The sequence below is a fragment of the Callorhinchus milii genome, unplaced genomic scaffold (genome assembly GCF_018977255.1).
Source record: "Callorhinchus milii isolate IMCB2004 unplaced genomic scaffold, IMCB_Cmil_1.0 Scaffold245, whole genome shotgun sequence".
Classification (NCBI taxonomy): Eukaryota; Metazoa; Chordata; class Chondrichthyes; order Chimaeriformes; family Callorhinchidae; genus Callorhinchus; species Callorhinchus milii.
Window position 1 is genome coordinate 59,496 of NW_024704986.1, and position 23,100 is coordinate 82,595.

General features: G+C 47.1%; 2 protein-coding genes across 2 annotated transcripts; both read left to right on the plus strand.

Moving 5' to 3' along the window:
* The first annotated feature begins 691 nt into the window (after window positions 1-691).
* On the plus strand, window positions 692-14,380 carry LOC103172961. Its single transcript, XM_042346019.1, has 5 exons — window positions 692-998; window positions 3,037-3,125; window positions 9,437-9,990; window positions 13,616-13,782; window positions 14,240-14,380. Exons 3-5 carry the CDS (start codon window positions 9,615-9,617, stop codon window positions 14,378-14,380), a joined length of 684 nt encoding a protein of 227 aa, XP_042201953.1. The 5' UTR covers window positions 692-998; window positions 3,037-3,125; window positions 9,437-9,614.
* Window positions 14,379-22,888, plus strand: LOC121851953 (NACHT, LRR and PYD domains-containing protein 12-like; the record flags this gene model as incomplete). Its single annotated transcript, XM_042346018.1, has 4 exons — window positions 14,379-14,410; window positions 14,581-14,646; window positions 15,431-17,213; window positions 22,865-22,888. Coding segments are annotated over exons 1-4 (1,895 nt in total), but the record flags the coding sequence as incomplete, so codon positions are not given.
* Window positions 22,889-23,100: the final 212 nt, after the last annotated feature.

A 23,100-nucleotide genomic window follows, 5' to 3' on the forward strand; every position in this document is an offset into this window, starting at 1 on the left:
GTTGGGGGGCAGGAAGAGGGAGTGGGCTGGGGGGCAGGAGGAGGGAGTGGGCTGGGGGGCAGGAGGAGGGAGTGGGCTGGGGGGCAGGAGCAGGGAGTGGGCTGGGGATGGGGGACAGGAGGAGAGAGTGTGCTAGAACTGTGGGGAAGGAGGAGTGATTGGGCTGGGGGCAGGAGGCGGCTGTGTGCTGGGGGGCAGGGAGTGTGCTGGAGCTGTGGGGAAGGAGGAGTGATTGGGCTGGGGGGCAGGAGGCGGGTGTGTGCTGGGGCTGGGGGGCAGGAGGAGGGAGGGTGCTGGAGCAGGGGGGCAGGAGGAGGGAGAGTGCTGGAGCTGGGGGGCAGGAGGAGGAGGTTGCTGGGCGGGGACAGGAGGAGGGAGGGTGCTGGGGCTGGGGGGCAGGAGGAGGGAGGGTGCTGGGGCTGGGGGGAAGGAGGAGGGTGTGTGCTGGAGCTGTGGGGAAGGAGGAGTGATTGGGCTGGAGCTGTGGGGAAGGAGGAGTGATTGGGCTGGGGGGCAGGAGGAGGGTGTGGGCTGGGGGGCAGGAGGAGGGAGGGTGCTGGGGCTGGGGGGCAGGAGGAGGGAGGGTGCTGGGGCTGGGGGCAGGAGGAGGGAGGGGGCTGGGGGGCAGGAGGAGGGAGGTTGCTGGGCCTGGGGGGCAGGAGGAGGGAGGGTGCTGGGGGGCAGGAGGAGGGAGTGTGTTGGTGTTGGGGGAAGCTGGTGGGTGTTGGGTTTTGGAGAATGAGATAAATGGGCGGAAGGCTCTTCTTCATCAAAACCAGTCAGATGTTTCCAGCACATTGAGAGCAGCTGAGCCGAGCCAGGATTCCCATTGCTCAGCGAACTGCAGCTTCAGTTACTGCGTTTGAGGCAGAACCAGGAAGTCAAACTTCCTTTTGTTCTGAACAGGAATCAGCAGCTCAGAGAGAGACAGGACCAGGAGTTAGTGTGAGGCCAGACTCCAGCCCCATCATCACCTGGACACAGATATCAGCCCCAAGGTAGGCTCAGGGTGTCGAGTAACTGGAAGATCATTGCCATTAATGTTTAACCTCAGCACGAGTTCGATTTAGATCTGCAGATAACAGGCCCCATAACAGGCCCAGATAACAGTGCTCTGATCTGCCGCACTCTGGAGCACTGTGTACAGCTCTGCTCCGAGGCTCTCCTGTTGGTTCCGTCTTTGCCTCCATACCTTGGGCAGAGCCTCTGTCTGTGTGTATCTCGATGGGCCTTGGGACGTCCTCCTGACATGAAAGGCGGCAATACAAATATATTTTTATATCGTATCGTTGTCTGTCGGTGTGGGTCTACCTGTCTCTTTCTCTCTCTGTATTTCCATGCGTCTGTGTGTGAGTGTATCTGTGAGTGTGTCTGTCTGTCTCAGTCTGTATGTGTCTGTATGCGTAAGTGTGTCTCTGAACCTCTCTCTGCCTGTGTGTGTGTGTGTGTGCAGATTCTGTGTATGTGTATATGTATGTGTGTCTCTGTAAGTCTCTCTCTCTGCCTGTATTTGTGGGTGGGTGTGTTTGTGGGTATCTCCCTCTCTCTCTACGTGGGTGTCTCTGTCTGCTTGTTTGTATCTGTGTGTGTGTGTGTCTATTCCAGTCAGTTACTGACTCTCACTGAGGCCCAGAGAGGAAATTGTGTGTTTATGGAATTTCTCTGTTAACAAAGATATAAACTGCAGGTCTGGGCTGTGTGGGTAACGCCCTGACAGTGTTTACACAAGTGATTCACTACACATGGTTTTACAGTTGAAATAAGCCGTTTTACACAAAACCTACATTCTATAATTTCCGACTGTCAGTGAAACAAACAGTTTGAGCTGTCGCTGTGTGTTGATGGTATATTTGAGCTGTGTGTGATCTACGTGTTGTTTTTGCCCTTTGCTCTCGTGCTGTGACTGTCAGCAGTAGAGAGGGACAGAGGCTGTGAGTTCAGCTCTGCCCATCCCCAGCGCCTGGTTTCCTGTCTTTCTGTACAAACAATGGGAACAATGCAGAACACAGGCTGTGTGTCTGTGTGTGTGTAGGGAGGGCAGTGATCACACTATGTGCTCTGCCTGTCCCGGGCTGTGTGTGTCTTTGTGTGTGTTGGGAGGGCAGTTGTCACACTATGTGCTCTGCCTGTCCCGAGCTGTGTGTGACACCAGCAGAATTAAAGTGTATCTCTGTGCATCTTTCTTGGCATCTGTGTGTGTTTCTCTGCGTATGTATATGTCTCTGTGTAAGTATCTTTGTGTGTGTGTTTGAATGCATCTGTGTGTGGGTAGGAAGGACAGTGACACTGTATGCTCTGCCTGTCCTGTACTGTGTATGACACCAGCAGCACAAACCAGCCGATCCTGATTGTTTACATCAGGGGTTGCACTGGTGGCCAATCCAACCCGAGAACGATTTCCAACTTTGGGTCACCCACTCCCCCTGCCAACACCACCACCACGAACCCACTCCCCCCACCCCCGATTACCCCTCCACCTCCTCACGCACACCGACCCCTTCCCACCCCTACACAACTGCTCCCTCACCCACTCCTCCCTGTCGAATCCAGTATTCCCTGCCCCCTGTGACTGATCTGCCCTTCCAGGTCCTGACGATGGGCTGTGCTGTCATTAGCAGAGAGTGCCCTGGAATACTGCCGCCCTCCTGCTCAGGAACAGGACTGGAGACCCTCACAGAGGGCTAACTTGATGCCCACATACCATTGGACCCAGTGCAGCTCCAAGGAGACACTTCTCACACAGACACAGGACAGGATCCTTTACTGAGAGGCTCAGCAACATCAAGAATAGTGTGTGGAGCAGCTGTGGGGGTCAGGAGTCTGAGACACAGACAGCTCTGTGCTGTGATGGCAGAAGGGGAAGTGCGGTTTCTGTAAAGATGATAATTGGGCCGAAGGGGCTTCTTTAACCAAACCAATCAGATGTTTACAGCACATTGTGAGGAACTGGAGCCAACCAGGGTTCAGACAGCAGCTTCGTAAGTTACTGTGTCAGAGGCAGCACCAGCAAGTGAACATTTCCTTTGCTCTGAACAGGAGATCAGCAGCTCAGAGAGAGAGGGAGAGAGAGAGGCCACGAGGAGGGAATTCACCTCCGTCAGCATCTGGCCACAGACAGCACCAAGGTAGGCTCAGGGCATCAATTCCCTCAACATCATTTACATTAATGTTTAACCTCAGCACCAGATCACTTTAGATTTGCAGATTTGTGGAGTCCTGTAGCTTACAACAACGTATATTGCAAGGCCCCTTCATGGGTGGGAGCTTCCTGGAGCATTTCACAGTGGCAGAGTCTGACCCCAAGCTCGGGGGAGAGGGAGGAGGGAGGTGACCATTAACACGATCAAAAAGGAAAGTCTTTAGGCAGGAAATGAAGGTGTGGAGGGAGGGGCGAGGCGGAGGAATTGAGAGAAAGATTTCCAGAATTTCGGGGCACAGTGGCTGAAGGTGGTACACTCGGCACGAGGGGACACTCGGAGGCCAGAGGCAGCCACGTGGAGCAGTGGGTGGTGGAGTGGGTGGGGTGGGGGGGTATGGGGATGTGGTGGGTCAGCGACCGGCTGTGTTTGGAGGTGTGAGGGGACTAAATAACTTCAAAATGGATGAGATTGTCTGAGAATCAAAGTTGAAAGCTTAGTGGTTAGAGCGCTGTCAAAATAGCACTCGCCTCGCAAACGAGAGGAAATGTGTTCGATCCCGGGCCGAGCAAAACCATAGGCAAGTTTCCCTACACACACACACCTCTGTTTGTGTAGCTGTAAGTGGGAACCCGCTTGTTAGTCAATTGTTGGATTGCTTTTGTGGCTAATGACCCATTCTGTCTCTCTTTGTCTGCCTGTATCTCCCGCTGTCGGTGTGTGTATCTATCTCTCTCTCTATGTATCTCTCTCAGTGTATCTCTCCGTGCGTGTGTGTGTCTCTATGCTTCTCTCTGTTGATCACTCTGTTGTGGGTATCTTTATCTCTCTCTCTTTGTATGTGTGTGGCTCTGTATCTTTCTGTGTGCATCTCTCTGTGTCTGTCTGTGTGTGTCTCTCCATCTCTCTCTATGTCTTTTGTGTGTGTGTGTCTGTGAATTTCTGTCTGTGTGTGTCTCTATTTGTATCGCTCTCTGTTGTGTGTTTCTGTGTGTGTGTATATCCTTATCTGTCTCTCTGTGTGGTGAAGTATATCTATATCGAACTGGCTTTGTATGTACCGATTTTTTGTCTCTCTATACCTGTGTGTCTCTGTATTCTCGTAAGTTACTGGTTACAGAAAAACAATGTCTTTTTGGAAACTCTGCTGTTCCTGTGTTGATAAAGAAAAAATCTGCAGGCCTAGGATGCAGTTTATGCCCTCATTCTGGCGACACTAGTGAATTCAGCACACCATGGATTTACAGTTCAAATTAACAGGATTTTATCCAAATCTATGTTATCAACCGTCCGATTGTCACTGAAACAAACGGCCCCAGTTTGAGCTGTTGCTATGCGTTGATGGTATATTTGAGCTGTTTTTGATTTTCATGTAATTTTCGCCCTTTGCTCTCGTGCTATGATCGTCACCAACAGAAAGGAACAAGAGGCTGTGAGTTCAATTCTGCATATCCCCTGTGGTTAGTCACCCCAGCGCCTGGTTTCCTGTTTTTCTGTACAAGTAATGAGACAGATGCAGAACACGAAACTTTAACTGTTGACTGGAAACCCTCTAACTTCTCACTTTGGCCAAATGTGGCGCAGGGAGTGCAGTGCCCACACTTTGTGTTCTGGCTTTCCAGAGATATGTGTGACATCAACAGCATTAAAATTCATCGGTATCTGTGTATGTGAGTGTGTATGTCTCTCTTGAATCTCTCTCTCAGTCTCTATATGTCTCTGTCTGTGCACGAGTGTGTGTTTGTGTGTGTGTGTATCTCTCTACCTGTATCTCTCTCTGTATCGTTGGTTCTGTACCTTAGTGCTTGTGTGTGTATTTGTGTTTGTGAGTGTTTAGGTATGTATAGGTGGGTGTCTATATGTGTGTGTCCATTGTCTGAGTCTGTGTCTGTATGTGTATGCAGAGATGCTGCCACACACCAGCCTTCACCAGGTCTCCGTGGTCCAGAGCAGTCATTGAGTTGTACCCAGGCCTGTGAGAGCTATGTTAAGGTATAATAATAATAATAATCCTTGCATTTGATATAGCGCTTTTCACGTCGGGAGGACGTCCCAAAGAGCTTCACAGAACACACTGTAAAGTGAATTGACTGTATATTTGTGGGCGAATGCGGCAGCCAATTGCGCACAGCAATGTCCCACAAACAGTCGTAGATTGAAAATGACCAATTTATTTATTTTTTGGTTTTTGGAGGGATTATTATTAGGCTCTGTGTGGAGTGAGGATACTTGCCCAAGGTTTTGCCCTGCCTGGAATTGAACTCGGGTCTCTCGCTTGCAAAGTGAGTGCTCTAACCACTGAGCTACAGGACTCCACTATATAGGAAGATATACACATATTACGTAACTTTCAGAAACTTTCTCATTGTGTCTCTCTGTCACTCTCTCTCTCTCTCTCTCTCTGCCTATGTGTGTGTATCTGTGTGTGTGTGTGTATCTGTCTCTCTGGGTCTGTGTTTGTTTAGTTCTCTGTGTCTCTGCTTTGTCTCTCTGATTCTGCGTGTGAGTTTATCTCTGTGTGCTTACGCATCTGTGAGTGTGCACAGGTGTCTGTGTATCTCTTCCTCTCTCTGCTTGTGTGTCTGTTTGTGTGTTTCACTCATTGTATCTATCTGACTCTGTGTATATCTATGTGTGTTTGTGTGTGACTCCCTATCTCTCTATCTATCTCTGTCTGCGTGTGTCTCTGTATCTCTTTCTTTCTGTTTTTCTGTGCATGTGTATGCATATGTGTCTATATGTTTATGTGTACACGCCTTTCTGTGTAATTCTCTCTGTGTATATGTTTCTGTGTGTGTATATCTGTGTGTGAATGTCTCTCTGTGTGTATATGACTGTCTGTGTGTGTGTCTATTTTTTGTATATGCATGTCTGTGTATGTGCGCATTTCGCTTGTGTGTTTATATTTGCGTATGTGTGTACGTGTATATGTCTTTGTGTGTATGCGTATCTATGTGCGTATGATGATGATGGGGAGGCACTGTCATACACCACACTTTACCAGGCTTCAGTTGTCTAGAGCAGACATTGTGTGGTTCTCTGTCCTGTGACAGCTATGTTGAAGATTAGTGAGAGACACACAGATCACATAATTTTCAGAAACATCCCTCTCATTCTCACTCTCTGCCTTTGTGTGTCTCTGTGTATGGGTATAGCACTGTCTGTCTGTTCTCTTTTTCTCTATGTTTCCCTGTATGTGTGTCTCGCTCTGTCCTTAACTCTCTCTCAACCTTTCTGCCTGTCTGTCTGTGTGAATATCTCTCTGTGTGTATCTCACTCTGTCTTTAACTGTGCGTGTTCGTGAGTGTACCCTTGTATCTCTCTCTCTCTCTGCCTATGTGTGTGTATATCTGTGTGTGTGTGTCTTGCGCTGTCTCTCTGGGTCTGTGTATGTTTAGTTCTCTGTGTCTTTCCTTTGTCTCTCTGATTCTGCATGTGAGTTTATCTCTCTGTGTCTCTGTCTCACTCTGGCGGAATGAGTGTGCATCTGTCTGTGTTTCTGTCTCTGTCTCCCTCTCTGTATCTGTGTGTGTGTGTGTGTATCTTTCTATGTGTGTGTGTGTGTATATTTTCTCTCTCTCGCGCTCACTCTGTATAATCTGTATCTCTGTCTCTGCATCTATATGTTTGTATATAGTTTATCTCCCTCTCTCTCTGTTAGTATCTCCCTCTACACGTGTATGTATTTCTCTCTGTCTGTATCTGTGTGTGTCTGTTTGTCTATGTTTTCCTCTCTCTGTGTCTGTGTATCTATGAGTCTGTCTGTTTGTTTGTGTACCTCTCTGTCCTCCTTTGTCAGTGTGCATGTGTGTCTCTCTCTCTGTTTTTGTCTTCAAATTTATCTCTCTGTATCTCGCGGACTGTGTGTATACATCTGTGTTTGTGTCTCTGTGTCCCTCCCTCTATATTTATCTCTGTCTGTGTATGTATGTATTTGTGTATGTCTATTTGTGTATGTATGTCTAGGTGTGCGTGTTTGTGTGTGTGTAGGTGTATGTGTCTGTATGTGAGGGTGTGTGTCTATTTGACTTTCTGAGTACATGTGTGTGTGTGTGTGACTTTGTGTGTCAATGTGTGTAGATATGGAGGTGGTGGCACACACCAGACTTTACCAGGCCTCAGTGGCCCAGAGCAGACATTTTGTTGTATCCGGGCCTGTGACAGCCATTTTGAGGGGCTGTTTCTCTGTTCATGAAGATATAAACCGCTGGTCTGGTCTGTGTGGGTAACGCCCTGATTGTGGCGACATGAGCGAACTCACTACAGCATGGTTATCCAACTCAAATTAACAGGATTTACACCAAATCTACATTCTCAACCATCTGATTGTCAGTGGAAGGAACGGCCCCAGTTTGAACTGTTGCTATTTGTTGATGGTATATTTGAGTTGTGTTTGATTTACATGTTATTTTTGCCCTTTGCTCTCGTGCTGTGACTGTCAGCAACAGAGAGGAACAAGAGAGAGGAACAAGAGGCTGTGAGTTCAGCTCTGCACATCCTGTGGTTAGTTATCCCAGCGCCTGGTTTTCTGTCTTTCTGTACAAGCAATGAAACAAATGCAGAACAAGAAGCCGGGGCTTTAGTTGATGATTGAACTTGATTATACAACCTAAGATGCTATTTCGGATTGAAGGACTGATGAACCATGATTTGGATAGCAATAAACCTTAGGTGGAATCTTAGGTTTTATCACAGGGCTAAACATGTTTCTCCCAGTGTTATGGAAAAAAATTCCTCAAATACAATTGGTTATTCACTTCAAGCTATTCAAATGCCATTGCTGTTTCGTATTTGGCTGATGTGTTTACCTACAAAATCTCGTGAAGCAGTTAGTGATGTCCTCTTGGTGTGAATGGTACCTTGTAAATGTAATATGTAATAACGTAAAAATAATAGAAATAATTAGTGGTAGTAATAGTATTTCAATAGAAAATTACAAAATTACATTTGTACATCGCCTTTCACCCAAGATACTCTCCATAGATTTAACAAAGGAAGAGTCGTATTAATTGCGAGCTGTTGCTGTCACCAAATAGACAAAATGGGAGACAGAAAGCAGAGAGCGCTGGTGAACAGTTGTTTTTCTGTCTGGAGGAAAGTGTGTAGTGTTATGCCCCAGGGTGGGGGTCGGAGCGGGTCGGTTGTGGGACCACTGGTGTGTTTTTATCTGTATAAATAACTTGGACATTGGTATAGGGAGTACAGTTTGCAAGTTTCTAGATAATAGTAAGCTCGGACAAGTAGCAAACAGTGAGGAGGATAGTAACAGACTGCAAGAGGTAATAGACAGACTGGTAAAATGGGCAGACATGTGGCAGATGAAGACGAATGTTGAGAAATGCGAAGTGATGTATTTTCGGAGGAAGACTGTGGAAATATAAGGTGATGGTACAATCTTAAAGGGGGTGAAGGAACAGAGAGACCTTGGAGTTAATATAAGTTAATCTTTGAATTTGCCAGGTCAGGTAACGTTTTTTAAAAAAGCATTCGGGTACTTGGCTTTATAAATAGGGGCATAGAATATAATACTCAGGAAATTATGGTGAACCTTAATAAAATACTGGTCAGGCCTCAGCTGGAGACTGTTCAGTTCTGGGCACCGCACTTGAGTAACCTCTCAAGGTATTGGAAAAGGTGCAAAGTAGATTTTCCAGGATAGTACAGCAATGAGCGACTTCAGTTATCAGGAGAGGCGAGAAAAGCTGGGATTATTCTCCTTGGAGCAGAGAAAGCTAAGAGGAGACTTAATGGAAGCTTTCAAAATTATGAGGGAATTCAATATGATGAAGAAGGAGAAACTGTTTCTCCTGGCGGGTGGGTCGGTACCTAAGTACACTGATTAAAAATAGATGTTAAAAGAAACAGTGGTGAGTTGATGTTTTTTTTAAACACAAGTTGTTGGAATCTAGAATGCATTGGCTGAAAGGTTGGGGGATTCGATAACAACTTTTATTTAAGAGAGAAGTAGGTAATTATTTAGGGAGGAAATGTTTGCAGGACTATGGGGAGAGAGCTGGGAAATGGATTTGACAGCTCTTTTCAAAGAGCTGGAACAGGCATGATGGTAGCTATTCTCTGCTGTATAATTCTATGATTCTATGAAATTGGCTGATGCATTCACCTCTGGAATACAAATTCACAACAATTTACAGTAAATGGGGAAGCGTTTTCAGACATCCTCCTCACTTGAACGAAACGAAATGCAAGAAAAGTTAGTAAATTTATCCTTTTTCAGTAAGCAATCTGATTTCGCTTAAATCCTGTTTATTACCCTGACTTACAGTTTACTTCATTCGCAGGATAAACGTCAAATGTGAGAAAGAAGGAAAGTCATTGGACACGCAAGCCTGATGGTATTGTCTGGTAGATCACGTCTGGATTCCCTGATCACCTTGTAAACGTTGTTCTACAATAAACATAAATAAGGCTCAACACCTGTCACAAAACTCACCACCAGCTCGGCTGCACTTAGCAGCAATGAAACGCCTTGTTGGATCATTGCTGGGAAAGAGGAAACAAAACTCTGAAACACCGAGACATGAAAAACCTGATGAATCAATGAAATGGTCACCATCACCACAACCAAACACATCCACAACTGGCGGGAATGAAACAGCGAGTACATCTGCAGTTACCCAAACACATTGTGATATGGTTTCAAATCCCAACCAGTGTTCCAGCATTTTGGGTGCGTCGAGTGAGATGGCTTCCATGGAAACTGAACCGATTGCCAATGCACAGGGCGATGCGATGATCTGCGGTGTGCATCAGACACCCGGCAACACACCAGAAGGCAATGTCTTCTCTTTACCTGACTTTGAGGAAAGTCTTAAAGAGACGATAACGAACAAAGGTAAGTAGTTCATCAAGTACTTTTACACATAAATAAATACTTTCATCTCACCAGCCTTGGAACTGGGAGATCTGTCAATGTCGATTTTGATTGAGCAAATTCCCAGTTTGTTTAATTGAAGATCTGGTACTTGTTTGACGGTTCATGAACCAAAACCCAGGTGATACAAACCAGCCAGCCTGGCACATGGGCAAGTTTTGCAGTGACAGACCAGCCAGCCAGGCACACGGGCAAGTTTTGCAGTGACAGACCAGCCAGCCGGGCACATGGGCAAGTATTGCACCGACAGACTGGACAGCCTGTCACATGGGCAGGTTGTGCAGTGACAGACCAACCAGCCTGGCACATGGGCAAGTCTTGGAGTGGAAGACATGTCTAGTCTTTCACTTACAGCTCCTGTTATCGCTGTAAACCACCACCCTGATGGGTAGAGTGGATACAGCCTACATGTATGCGGATGACACTCAAATCTACTTCTCCGCCTCCTGCTTCTCCTCTATTTATGTCTCCCAGTCCACTAATCTCCTGTCAGTTTGTCTGACGGACAACAAAGTCTGGATGAGCGCAAACTTCCTCCAGGTGAACGTCTGCAAGACAGAAGCCACACTATTAGGCTCCCGCTAACCTCTTCGTTCCTGTGGGTCCAAACCCCTCAACCTCCCCAGGATCTCGCCCAAACGCACCAAACTCCTGCGCAACCTAGGAGTCAGGTTAGATCCACAGCTTTACTGTCTTCCCCACTTTCGTTCCCTGACCAGGATCGTTTTTTTCCACCTCTGTCGCATTGCCCTCCTCTGACCATAACTCACACCCACAGCTTCTACCTCATCCGCACGTTTGCCACCTCCCAGCTGGACATTTCAAATGCCCTCCATGTTCGTCTCCCAAGATCCACCATTAATAATATTCAATTAACTCCGCCATCCGGATACTAATCAACACAAAGCTCTGGAGTGTCATCACACCAGTCCTTGCCAGGCTGCACTGGCACCCAATTTCCGAACGGATCGAGTTCATGTTCCTTTCTCTCATTTTCGAATGCCGACATGCATTTCGCCGACATACTCAACCCCCAGTCGCCCACCCCCTGTCTCAGCCAGACCTGCTCCGGCCTCCTGTTTGGCCCTCGCCCCCTCTGCTCCACCATTGGTGACCGTCCCTTCAGCCACTACGCCACAAAGCGCTTTAAGTCTCTCCCTCATTGCCTCCACCTTGCCCCTGGCTCCGCAGTTGAAGGGAGGGGCGTGAAGGCCAGTTGTTATTGAGTGTTCCCAGCGAGATAAACAACGGACACACATTATCTTCAGTGCTCTGAATAGTTTGAGCTGTGTGGCTTTTTTGTTAAACTACAGCAGTGAGACACAACATAAACGCTTCATACCCCATAGACATCTTTTCATCTAAAATATGTAATATCCGACAGGCAGCCTCATCCACCTGCCTCTTGTAACCCACCACCAACCCTCTCTGCCCTCCTCACCCTCCCCATCAGCAGCTCCTACCTCGACCCCCATCCTACATTCCTTCCTTCCCAACTCTCCCTCCTCCCTCTCACCTACCATCACCTCCATGAAACCCACCACCTGCTGCCTCGATCCCCTCCCCACCAACTTGCTGGTCACACAGCTCCCCTTCCTCTGGCCACTATTGGCTGGCATCATCAACCAGTCCCTCCCTACGGATCAGACCCTGCCCCCCTCAAAACTGCTGCCATCACACCCTTCCTAAAAAAAAACCTTCGCAAGATCTCTCAAATCCCAGCCACTACCGCCCTATTTCTAAACTTCCCTTCCTCGCAAAAGTCATAGAGTGTGTTGTTGCCAAACAACTCCGCGCACACCTCTCCTCCCACTTCCTCTACGAATCTCTTCAATCCGGTTTATGCCCACATTACAGAGACTGCACTTATGAAAGTCACAAACGACATCCTCTCTATCTGTGACCAGAGCTCCCTCTGCCTCCTTGTCGTCCTGGACCTCTCCGCTGCGTTTGACACAGTTCGATCATGCCATCGTCCTCCACTGCCTTTCCTCCGTCATCCATCTCAGTGGGACCGCACTCGCCTGGTTCGAATCCAACCTCACAAACTGCCAGCAGTACATCTGCACAAACGGCTTCTCCTCCCGCTCTCACCCGGTCACCTGCGGGTACCCCAAGGATCCATCCTTGGCCTCTTCCTCTTACTGATCTACATGCTCCCTCTTGGGGATGTCATCCGCAGATATGGGGTACATTTCCACATGTATGGGGACGATAGCCAACTATTTTTCCAGCTCTCTCTTCGACCTCCAGTCCCCTGATGTTCTGTCAGCTGACTGTCGGACCTCAGGGGCTGGATGAGCGCAAATTTCCTTCAGCTGAACTTTGACAAGACGGAAGCCATACTCTTTGGCTCTCGTCAACGTCTGAAGTCTCACGTTTCTCACCTCCTCCACAAACCCGACCTCCCACTAAAACTCTCCGAAGCCGTACGTAACCAAGGCGTCAGGTTGACCCCCAAATATCCTTCCTCTCCCACATCCGGTCCCTCACCAGCACCGCTTTCTTCCACTTCGGACGCATCGCCCGTCTCCGCCAATATCTCACCACAAAAGCAGCTGAAACCCTGGTTCATGCCATTGTCACCTCTCGGCTGGACTATTCTAACGCCCTCCTCGCCGGCCTCTGATCTGCTACCATTCGTGAAATCCAGATTTTTCAGAACTCTGCCGCCCGCATTTTCACCCGCACCAAACTCCGCTCCCCGAGCCCCCAGTCCTGGCCAGACTGCTTTGCTGGCTGTCCCAGAGAGGATCGACTTGAAGATCCTCACCTTGTCTTCAAATCCCCCCACTCCTCTGCATCCCCCGACCTCTATGACCTCCTCTCTCTTCACAACAGTGCCCGCTGCCTTCTCTCCACCGGGTCTGGCCTCCTCCTTGTCCCCCGAATCCTCTGCCGCCAGCCACTACTCCCCGAGGAGCTCTGGAACTCCCCTCCTCACTTCCTTCGGCTCGACCCCGCTCTTCCTATTTTCAGTTCTCTGCTGAAAACCTTTCTTTTCGATCGCGCCTTGCACTCCCACCCAATTTTGTTTGGTGTTTATTTATCCAGGATACCGCGAGCAACTCCCTTGTTTTAACCAACGGCATAGCAACAACAAATGGGGCTTTGGTTGAGTGCCCACTCTGAAGTTGGCAGCTCAGCAGTGCAGGATACTCCAGCAGTGACCTGCTTTGCAGTGAGATGATATGAGCTCCATTTCCCGCCGTGTGGCTTCAACCCTCAAAACCCTCTGATAGGTTTATCTTAATAGTTTTAATACACGTGTTCGAAAACCATGAGGGATTTTGAGAGTAGAGAGGCTATAATTGTTTCTCTGGAGGGTCCGTGAATGAGCGACACAGACTTAAGATAATAGGCAAAAGAATCAGAACAAAACAACCTTCTGTCTCAGGAATGGGAATTATACCAACTGAGCCAGGCTGGCAGTTCTCTGATGTTAGCTTCCAAATTGTATTTTAGGCTAATGGATGATGGTTTATTCTGATTTATTGCAACAATGAATGTAATATTTCCTGAAATATATTTTTAGAGAATACAAGTAAAATCATGTCTGACTAATGTTTTTACTGGTTACTAACAGGCACAAGCACCTTATTCACCGAGACCCTGGCCCTGTACAACGGGTACCAGCTGCACAGACTGACAAAGTTCTATCGGGATAGATTGGAACAGGCCATTGAGGAAGGTGTGGAGGACATCAGCTCAAGGCTGACACAGAAGGAATGTTTCAGCCCCCAGGAGCACAAAGTAGGTTTGAGTCAGGAGGTTTCCCTTTCATTTATTAAAAGCTCAGCAAATCTGTGCCTGTCTGCACGGCTCATGTGCTGCTGTTATCAGGAAATCAGCAGAATGCCAATCAACACTTAATCAGCCAGTTGTGTGGTAACGCAGGCCATGCACTATATGTTTGTAGTGGAGCAGTACTGCACAGTGTAATAGATGTCGGTTTATATAGCGTTTGAATAGCACCGTTCACATGGCGAGGCAGTCTCAAGGCACTAACAGTTGAAAGTTAGAGCCCGAGCTGGATTTGGGAAGAGAAGGGGAGGGAAGATGGTCAAAGACATAGTCGCGGAGGAAAGCAGTTTGTGGAGGGAAGGGATAGCAAATCCAGCCAAGCCATCAATTGGTCTGGGTATTGCTGATCACTGTCACTGTTCATGTGTCACTCCATCTTCAATACATTAATGCTCACTCTCTGCAGAAACTCACTGAGCTCACACACAGTGGGAGGAAGAGACAAAGCTCAAAACTTCTTCTGAACATGGTGATGGGGAAAGGTTCCCAGGCCAGGATAGTGATGTGGGAATCCTTTGTGAAAATGAGGCCAACTTTGCAAAACTGAACAAAATCATGACTGAAATACAGGAACAAGGTAATGTTATACATATTACCATGGGCCGAATGGCCTCCTTCTGTGCTGTAACATTCTATGAATGTGTGATGGTACGCAGTGTCTCCATTCTGTGGCGAGTTACAGATTTTACTCAAATAGTATTGAGAGAAAGTTCATTCAAGCTGGTAATATAAACTCTATTCAAACAGGTGCCAGTCTAGTGAATGAGGTGACCATCGACCGAGGTGTACCAGACGTCTCCAGTGATATGAAAGGTATGAGACAATGACAAGATTCAAGCCAGTCAATCACTTCCGAAATAAACAGTTTAAAACTTTTCCATTTACTTGGTGATTTCCAGAAAACTCAAATGAGGAGGAGAGAGGGTAGTAGGCAGACACAGAGAGAGAGGAGGGGAGCGGGGAGGATTGAAGATGAGGAGGGAGGGGAATGGTCCTTATTGGATTCTTAGATTATTTCAACAAATATTGCTTTGGTATGATTTTTCTCACAATAAATCAGATGAAGTCTCACAAGTCGTCATATAATGGCCTGAAAATCTCCATGGATTGAATGCCATTCAGATTGTTTAACCCTTGTTTGCCTGGCTCAGTTGGTGTTCCTTTTGTCTCGGAGTCAGAGGTTGCTCAAGTTCACATCAACAGGACTAGTTGACACTCCAGCTCAGTTCTGGGATGTGCTGCATTGACGCAGATGCCACCATTGGGATATCAAACCGAGGTCGTGTCTCCCTTTTCAGATGGACTTTAAAAACCCCAAGATACCATTTGAAAAGAGAAGGGAGTTTGACACTCCCGGTTTTCCGGCTAAAATCTCACAAATAAATGTGGTGACTCACTTGTGGGACATCGCTTTCCACAAATTAGCCGCTGTGTTTGCCAGCGAAAGACAGCCACTACACCCTAGGGTTAAGCTAGTGCAGCGCTTTGGGCAGTTCTCCTGCCTTGAAAGGCCTTACACTGAATAGAAGTATTATTGTTTAACAATGCTCAATAATGCTTCTATTTACTTTATGATTATTTAATATTCAACATGAAGCTATTCAGCGACTGCACAAGGAGACGTTACAGAAACAATGTGAGAAACTAGAAGTGAAGACCATCCTGATAAAGGAGAAGGTGAGGACGTTTCAGTTGGTTGATCGCTACACGGAATTAACAATCATTTCTGATCTCCGTCACCGGAAACTGGTAGAACATGAGCTGCTGGCGAGAGGCAGAGACCACGAGGAGTGGAGACAGAAGCAACTCCGGGGAGAGCTGGAAAAAATCCGAACTGATAAACTGTTCCACAGCAGCTTCTCAAAAATAAATAATTTACCTTCTTCTCAGGGAAGCGGATCTGACCCTCCTACAGGGACTTCCGCAGTAGTCAGTGGAGTGGCTGGGATTGGAAAAACAACCATGGTGCAAAAGATTGTCCATGACTGGGCCACAGGCAAAATCTATCCTCACTTCCACTTTGTATTCGTTTTTAAATTTCGAGACCTGAACAGACTTCACGACAGAACAACCCTGAGCCGTCTGATCGTGGAGCAGTATCCTTACCTCAGGGATGTTCTGGAAGAGCTGTGGAAACACCCAGAGAGGTTGCTCTTTATATTTGATGGTTTGGATGAATTCAGGGCAAGGATTGATTTCGCTGACAGTCGGAGAGACACAGAGCCTCAGCGCAGGTGCACAGACCCTGAATTCCCTTGTGATGTGTCTGACATTGTGTACAGTTTAATGCAGAAAAGGCTGCTGCCAGGCTGCTCAGTGCTGGTGACCAGCCGCCCCACTGCATTACATTTACTGGGAAAGGCTCGGGTCAGTGTCTGGGCTGAAATCCTGGGATTTGTGGGTGAAGAGAGAAGGGAATATTTTCACAAGTTTTTTGAAGAACAGGAGGTGGCGGCTGCTGTTTACAGCCACGTGGAGGAGAACGAGCTCCTGCTCACCATGTGCTACAACCCGTCCTACTGCTGGATCCTCGCTCTGTCTCTCGGTCCCTTCTTTACACGGAAACACAGCAACAAACAGCGAGTTCCCAAGACAGTCACACAACTCTTCTCCTATTATATTTATAACATACTATCACATCACAGTGTCAAGATGAAAAGCCCTCGTGATGTGATGCTGAAGATTGGTGAGATGGCCTTCACTGGTGTCTCCCAGAGAAACATTGTCTTTAATGATGAAGATCTGATCAAATATAACCTCCAGCCTTCCCAGTTCCTCTCTGGGTTTCTCATGGAACTTGTGGAGAGAGAGTCTTCAGAGCACAGCGTGGCCTATACATTCCCGCACCTCACCATCCAAGAGTTTGTAGCCGCACTCTTTCAGTTTCTGCCTCAAAATGCAGGAAATCTGCGGAAACTCCTGAATGAAGCTCACAGGGAGAAGGACGGCCGGTTTGAGATATTCCTGCGCTTTGTTGCGGGTCTCTCCTCCCCACGGGCAGCTCAGCCACTGGAGGAGTTTCTGGGGCCATTTGTCCATCAGACAACCTGCGCTGTGATCGAATGGCTGAAGGGAAGAGTTAAAGCTGAGATGCAAAACAACAAGAGCGACCGTGGGAAAAGGAATCTGCTGAACACACTCCACTATCTGTTTGAGTCTCAGAATCAAACCCTGGCACAGCAAACACTGGGCTCTGTACAAACACTATCATTGGGTGGCGGCTCTTCAAAGATGACACTGACACCGATAGACTGTGTTGTGCTGTCTCAGGCCATTGCACTGTGTGACACAATAAAACAACTGGAACTGAGTCACTGCAACATTCATGATGAGGGTCTCCAGCGTCTGGTTCCTGCTTTGTACAAATGTCAGGTGTTGCAGTAAGTTATTTTTGTAAATATTATTCTTATTTCAAAGCCATTCTAGAGGACTTTAGTGACATTCTTTAGTGACATTAAACACCAGATGATCAATGGGAGAATGGTATCGCACAGTCACTGCACGTTATCACATATTCTCTCACTCAATCTCTTTCTCTCTCCATCTCTATCACTGACTCTTGTTCTGTCTCTAACTCTCTCTCTCTCTCTCAGTTTCTCTCTCTCTACCAGTCCTCCGCCTTCTCTCTCCCCCAGTCAGTCTCTCTCTTTCTCAGTTTCTCTCTGTTTCTCTTGCAGTCTCTCTCTCTCTCTCGGTATTTCTCTCGCTATGTCTGTCTCCCCCTTAGTCTCTTTATGTCATCATTTCTCTGTCTTTCTTACAAAACACGTAGTCACTGCAAGTTATAATATATTATCTTTCAGTCTCTCTCTATCTCTCTCAGTCTCGTTCTTTCTGTCACTCGCAGTCACTATCTCACAGTATCTGTAACTCAGTCTCAAATTCCTTCTCAGTCTCTCTATCTCTCTCCCACTCAGTCTCTGTCTCTGTCTCACCTACAAAATACAATGTCAATAAAATATATAATATACTCTCTCTTAATGTTTCCCTCTCTTAGTCTCTCCTTCTATCAGTCTCTCCTTCACGCTCCCTCTCTATTTCTCTCAGTGTGTTTTCTGTCTCAGTCTCTCTCTCTCTCGCTCTGCCTCTCCCGAGAAACACACGGTCACTATAATTTGTAATATATTTTCTCTCTCTCTCTCTCTCTCTCTCAGGGTATCTGCCTGCCTGCCTCTCTGTCTTTCTGTCTCTTTCTCTCTCTCTCTTTCTCAGAATCGGTCTCTCTACCCCAATCTCTCTCTCTCATTTTCTCACTCAAACTCGCTCATTCTCTCTCATAGTCTCCCACTCACACATACTCCCTCTCTCACAGACTCTCTCGCTCTGTCTCTTTCTTTCTCTGCCTCGCCCAAAAAACTCACCGTCACTACGCTTTACTATACATATTCTCTCATAGTTTCTTTCAATCGCCCTCTTTGTATATCTTTCTCTCTCAGTCTTTCCATCTTTCCTTTCTTTCTCTCTTTCTTTCTCTCTTTTTCTCTCTCTTTCTCAGTTTCCCTCTGTCTCTCCACAAAATACAGTCACTACACGCTATATATTTTCGCTCAGTCTCCTCTAGTAATCATTCTGTCACAGTCTCACTCACTTGATGTCTCTCTTTGAGTGTCACTATCCTCTCTCTCTGTAACTCTGAGTCTCTCAGTCTCTCCTACACAACAAACTGACCATCTCTCTCTCTCTCTCTGTGCCTTTTACACTCTCTCACTGTCACTCTTTCTTCTTGTCTCTTTCATTCTCTCTCTGTCTCTCTGTACTTGCTTTCTCTCACAGTCTCTCTCAGATTGAGTATTTCCCCGTCTCTTCCTTTATTCTGTCGCAGTCTCTCGCTCTTGCTCACCAACAAAACACTATCACTACCCTTCAGAGACTGTGAGAAAGAGGGAGACATTGTGAGAGTGTATATACTACAAAATGTAGGACTGTGCTTCGTAGGTGAGAAAGAGAGAGTGGGGAGCTGGAAACAGAGAGAGTGACGGGAAGAGAGTAAAACCTGAGAGAGCGAGAGAGAGAGATTGAGAATGACAAGAAGAGAGAGAGAGAGGCAGAACGGGAGTTTGAGAGGGAAAGAGAGAGGCACTGAGTGAGAGAGAATGAGAGACTGTGCGAGAGACTGAAAGTTAGAGACTGAGTCTCTCTCTTCCAGAATACTGGAAGAGAGAGACTGAGAGAGAAAGAGAGATATTGAGAGAGAGAAACTGAGCGAGAGAAACTGAGGGAGAGAAAGAGAAAGCGACAGAGAGAAAGAAAGATTGACGGAGAGAGTTACTGGAGAGAGAGACTGAGTGAGAAAGACTGAGAGAGAGAGAGATATAGAGATTCAGAGAAGCTGTGGGAGAGACTGGGAGAGAGGGAGAATAGGAGAGGAAGGCTAAGAGAGAGAGAGAGAGAGACAGGCTGAGATAAAAAGAGAGAAAAGCTTTGAGGAGAAAGAAAATGTGTAGTGACAGTGCATTTTGTTGGAGAGTCTGAGCGAGAGAATGAGAGAGAGAGAGAGAGAGAGAGTCAGAGGGAACGCGTGTGAGAGAGAGTCAGAGCGAGTGACTGAGGGAAAGATACTGACAGATAGAGAGATGAAGGGAGAGAGAGGATGTGTGAGAAAATGTGTGTTTTATGGGTAAGGCAGTATAAGCCAGAAAGAGAGAATGGGAGAGAATGGCTGCGAGAGTGAGAAAAAGAGACTGAAAGAGAGCGTGAGAGAGACAGAGAGAGAGAGAGAGAGAGAGAGGAAATGCAACAACAACAAAATGACAGTTATATAGCGCCTTTCATGGCGGGTGTACACCCGAAGGCGCTGGACAGTCAGTTGTGGGGGTCCGAGGATGGGGGAGGGGTGGTGTGGTGGTAGGGGTGGGGTAGTTGGGAGCTTTGGGGTGGGGATGACGGGTGGGGTGTGGGTGAGGTGAGCGCGAGTGGTGGTGAAGGTTGAGGTGTGGTTGAGGGGAGAGGTGGGGGTGAGGGAAGGCACAGAGGAGTGAGGGAGGCCAAAGTCATGGTCGAAGATAAGCGTCTTCTATGAGTGGGAGACTGAGAGAGAAAGAAAGACACACAGAGAAAGGCAGAAAGAGAGAATGACAGAGGCAAAGCAAGAGACAGAGAAAGAGACTGAGAGAAAGTGTCTGAGAAAGAGACTGAGTTAGAGAATGTCTGAGCAAGAAACAGAGAGAGAGAGACTGAGGAGAGAGAAACAAAGAGAGAGAGGCTGTTTGAGAGAACATATTTTAAAGTGTATTGACTGTGTGTTTTGCAGGTGAGACAGAGAGAGAAAGAGACTGAGGGACGGAGAGGGAAAGAGAAACGGGGCGAGACGGACAAAGGGTTAGAAATAGAGGCTGTGAGACATAGAGACAGAGAGGCACTGAGTGAGAGACAGATAGACTGAAAGACATCGATAGAGAGAGAGAGAGAGACTGGAGGAGTGAGAGACTGGGAGAGAGAGACTGAGAGAGAGATTAAGAGAGAGAGAGTGACTGCGAGAGAGGGGGAGAGGTAGACAGACAGAGAGCCAATAGAGAGAGAGACAGAGCGAGACATAGAGAGACCCAGAGAGAGAGAGAGGGAGACTGAGAGACAGAGAAAGAGAGACAGAGAAAGAGAGAGAGAGACTGCGAAAGGGACTGAGAGTGAAAGAGACTGAGTGAGAGCGAGACTAAGCGAGATAGACTGAGAGACAGGCTGAGAGAGAGTTAGAGAGAGAGAGAGAAGTTGAGAGTGCGGGAATGAGAGAAAGACTGGGACTGGAGAGGCAGAGTGAGAGACTGAAAGAGAAAGACTGAGAGAGACATAGCTTTAGTAAAAGTCTGAAAGAGACATTGAGAGAGAGAGAGAGAGAGAGACTGTGAGAGAGAATGCATTATAACGTGTAGTTACTGGGTTTTGTGGGAGAGACTGAGAGAGTGAGACTGTGAGACACAGAGAGTGAGACTGGGAGAGAGGGGGAGAGAAGTAGAAACAGAAGGTGAGAGAGAGTGTAACTGCGATATAGAGAGCAAAAGAGGCAGTGACTGAGAGGGTGAATATATTTAAAGTGTAGTCACAGTGTTTTGTGGAAGAGATTGAGGGAGAGAGAGAGAGACTGGGAGAGAATATATTATAAAGTGTAGTCAATGTGTTTTTTGGGAATGACCGAGAGAGACGGAGAGTGGGTGACAGAGTCAGACAGACAGAGAGAGGCAGATAGAGACAGTGAGAGAAAATATATTATAATGAGAGGTGACCATATGTTTTGTGGGAGAGATTGTGTGTGTGTGAGAGAGAGAGAGATACTAGGAGAGAGAATAACTGAGAGAAGCTGGGAGACTGAGAGAGAGAAATAGAGAGACAGCGTGGCTGAGGGAGAGACTGTGAGAGAGAGGGACCGACAGAGAGAGAGAGAGAGAGAGCATTAGAGATAGACTGTGAGAGTGAGAGAGAGAGAGACGGAGGAGCGACTAGAAGAGAGGGAGAATAACTGATATATAGAAAAAAAGAGACATAGAAAGAGAGATTGGGTGGTGGGAGATTGTGTTATAATGGGTAGTGACTGTGTTTTATGGAAGAGACTGACACTGAGAGAGACTGAACGACTGTGAGAGAGAACATATCATAACGTGACTGTTTTGTAGGAGAGTCAGAGAGAGACTGAGAATGGGAGACTGAGAGAGAGAAGAAAGAGCGAGACTGCGAGGAAATATTATAATGTGTAGTGACTGTGTGCTCTGTGGGAGAAACTGAGACAGAGAGAGAGAAACTGCAGGAGAGATAGAGAAGGAGACTGAGAGAGTGACTGAGAGCAGGTAAGAGACACAATATGAGAGAGACGGAGAGAGAGCCTGAGAGAGATTGAGAGAGAAAATATATTATAAAGTGTACTGACTGTGTGTTTTGTGAGAGATACAGAGCAAAAGATTGTGAGAGATTGAGAGAAAATGTGAAATACTAGGAGACAGAGAATGTCTGCGAGAGAGAGAGAGGCAGACAGAAAAACAGACTGAGAGACGGATAGAGGGATATGCTGAGAGATAGAGACTGAGAGAGACTGTCTGAGTGACAGAGAGACTGAGACAAAGAGAGAGACTGAGACAGAATATATTATAAAGTTTAGTGACTGTGTATTATGGGAGAAGCAGAGAGAGAGAGAGAGAGACGGAGAGAGAGAGAAAGATACTGTGTGTGAGAGAGAGAGAGAAAGGGAATAAGTGAGGGACATTGAGAGAGAATATGTGAATATATGAGAGAAATGTAGTGACTGTGTTTTGAGAGGGAGAGACAGAGACTCAGAGAGAGAGGGACTGAGAGAAATAATGGGTGAGAGAGAGAGAGAGAGCAAAACTGCAGGAGAGATAGAGAAAAAGACTGAGATTGAGATATAGAAGTAAAGTGAGAGACTCAGCGACAGCTTCAGAGAGCCTGAGAGATAGAGACTGAGAGGATGAGAGAGAGAGTGAGAGAGACTGTCTGTGTGTGTGTGAGAGAGAGTGAGAGAGACTGCCTGTATGTGTGTGTGAGAGAGAGAGACTGAGCAAAAGAGAGAGACTGTGAGAGATAGTATTTTATAAAGTGTAATGACTGTGTGTATTGTGGGAGAGGCAGAGAGAGAGAGACTGAGAGAGAGAGACATAGAAAGGGACTGAGTGAGAGACCGTTAGAGAGAATATATGAATATCTGAGAGAAGTGCAGTGACCATGTTTTATTGGAGACACAGAGACTCAGAGAGGGGAACTGAGAGACAGAATGGGCGACAGACCCAAGAGATGGAGAGAGAGTGACATAGAGAGAATGGCTGAGACAGAGAGAGAGACTGTGTGAGAGAAAGGGAGAGAGAGAGACTGTGAGGGAGAAACTGAGAAACAGAGAAAGGAACAGAGAGAGAGATACAGAGAGAAAGAGAGAGAGAGAGAGTGATGTGTGTGTGGGCACATGTGTGTGTGTGTGTGACCCTGGTCCCAGCGCCTTGGGACTTGCTCCCCACGTGAAAGGCTCCTGTATATACATGTCAATGTGTATTGTGTTGTTACACCATATTCCCTGTGTTTGTGTCTCTGTGTCCAGGCTGGGGGGCAATAATCTGGGAGATTGTGGAGTGAAGCGACTGTGTGAGGCTCTGAGGAACCCGGAGTGTAAAATACAGAGTCTGCGGTAAGTAACGCACTGTGTCTCCAGAGTCTGAATGACTCCAATATCTCAATGTGTTTATTGTGACTGTCTGATCAGTGCGGCTGAATATTGTGACAGGAATCGGTGTGACAGTGTGAGGCCACAAGCCATCGTTTACATCAAACTCTCAA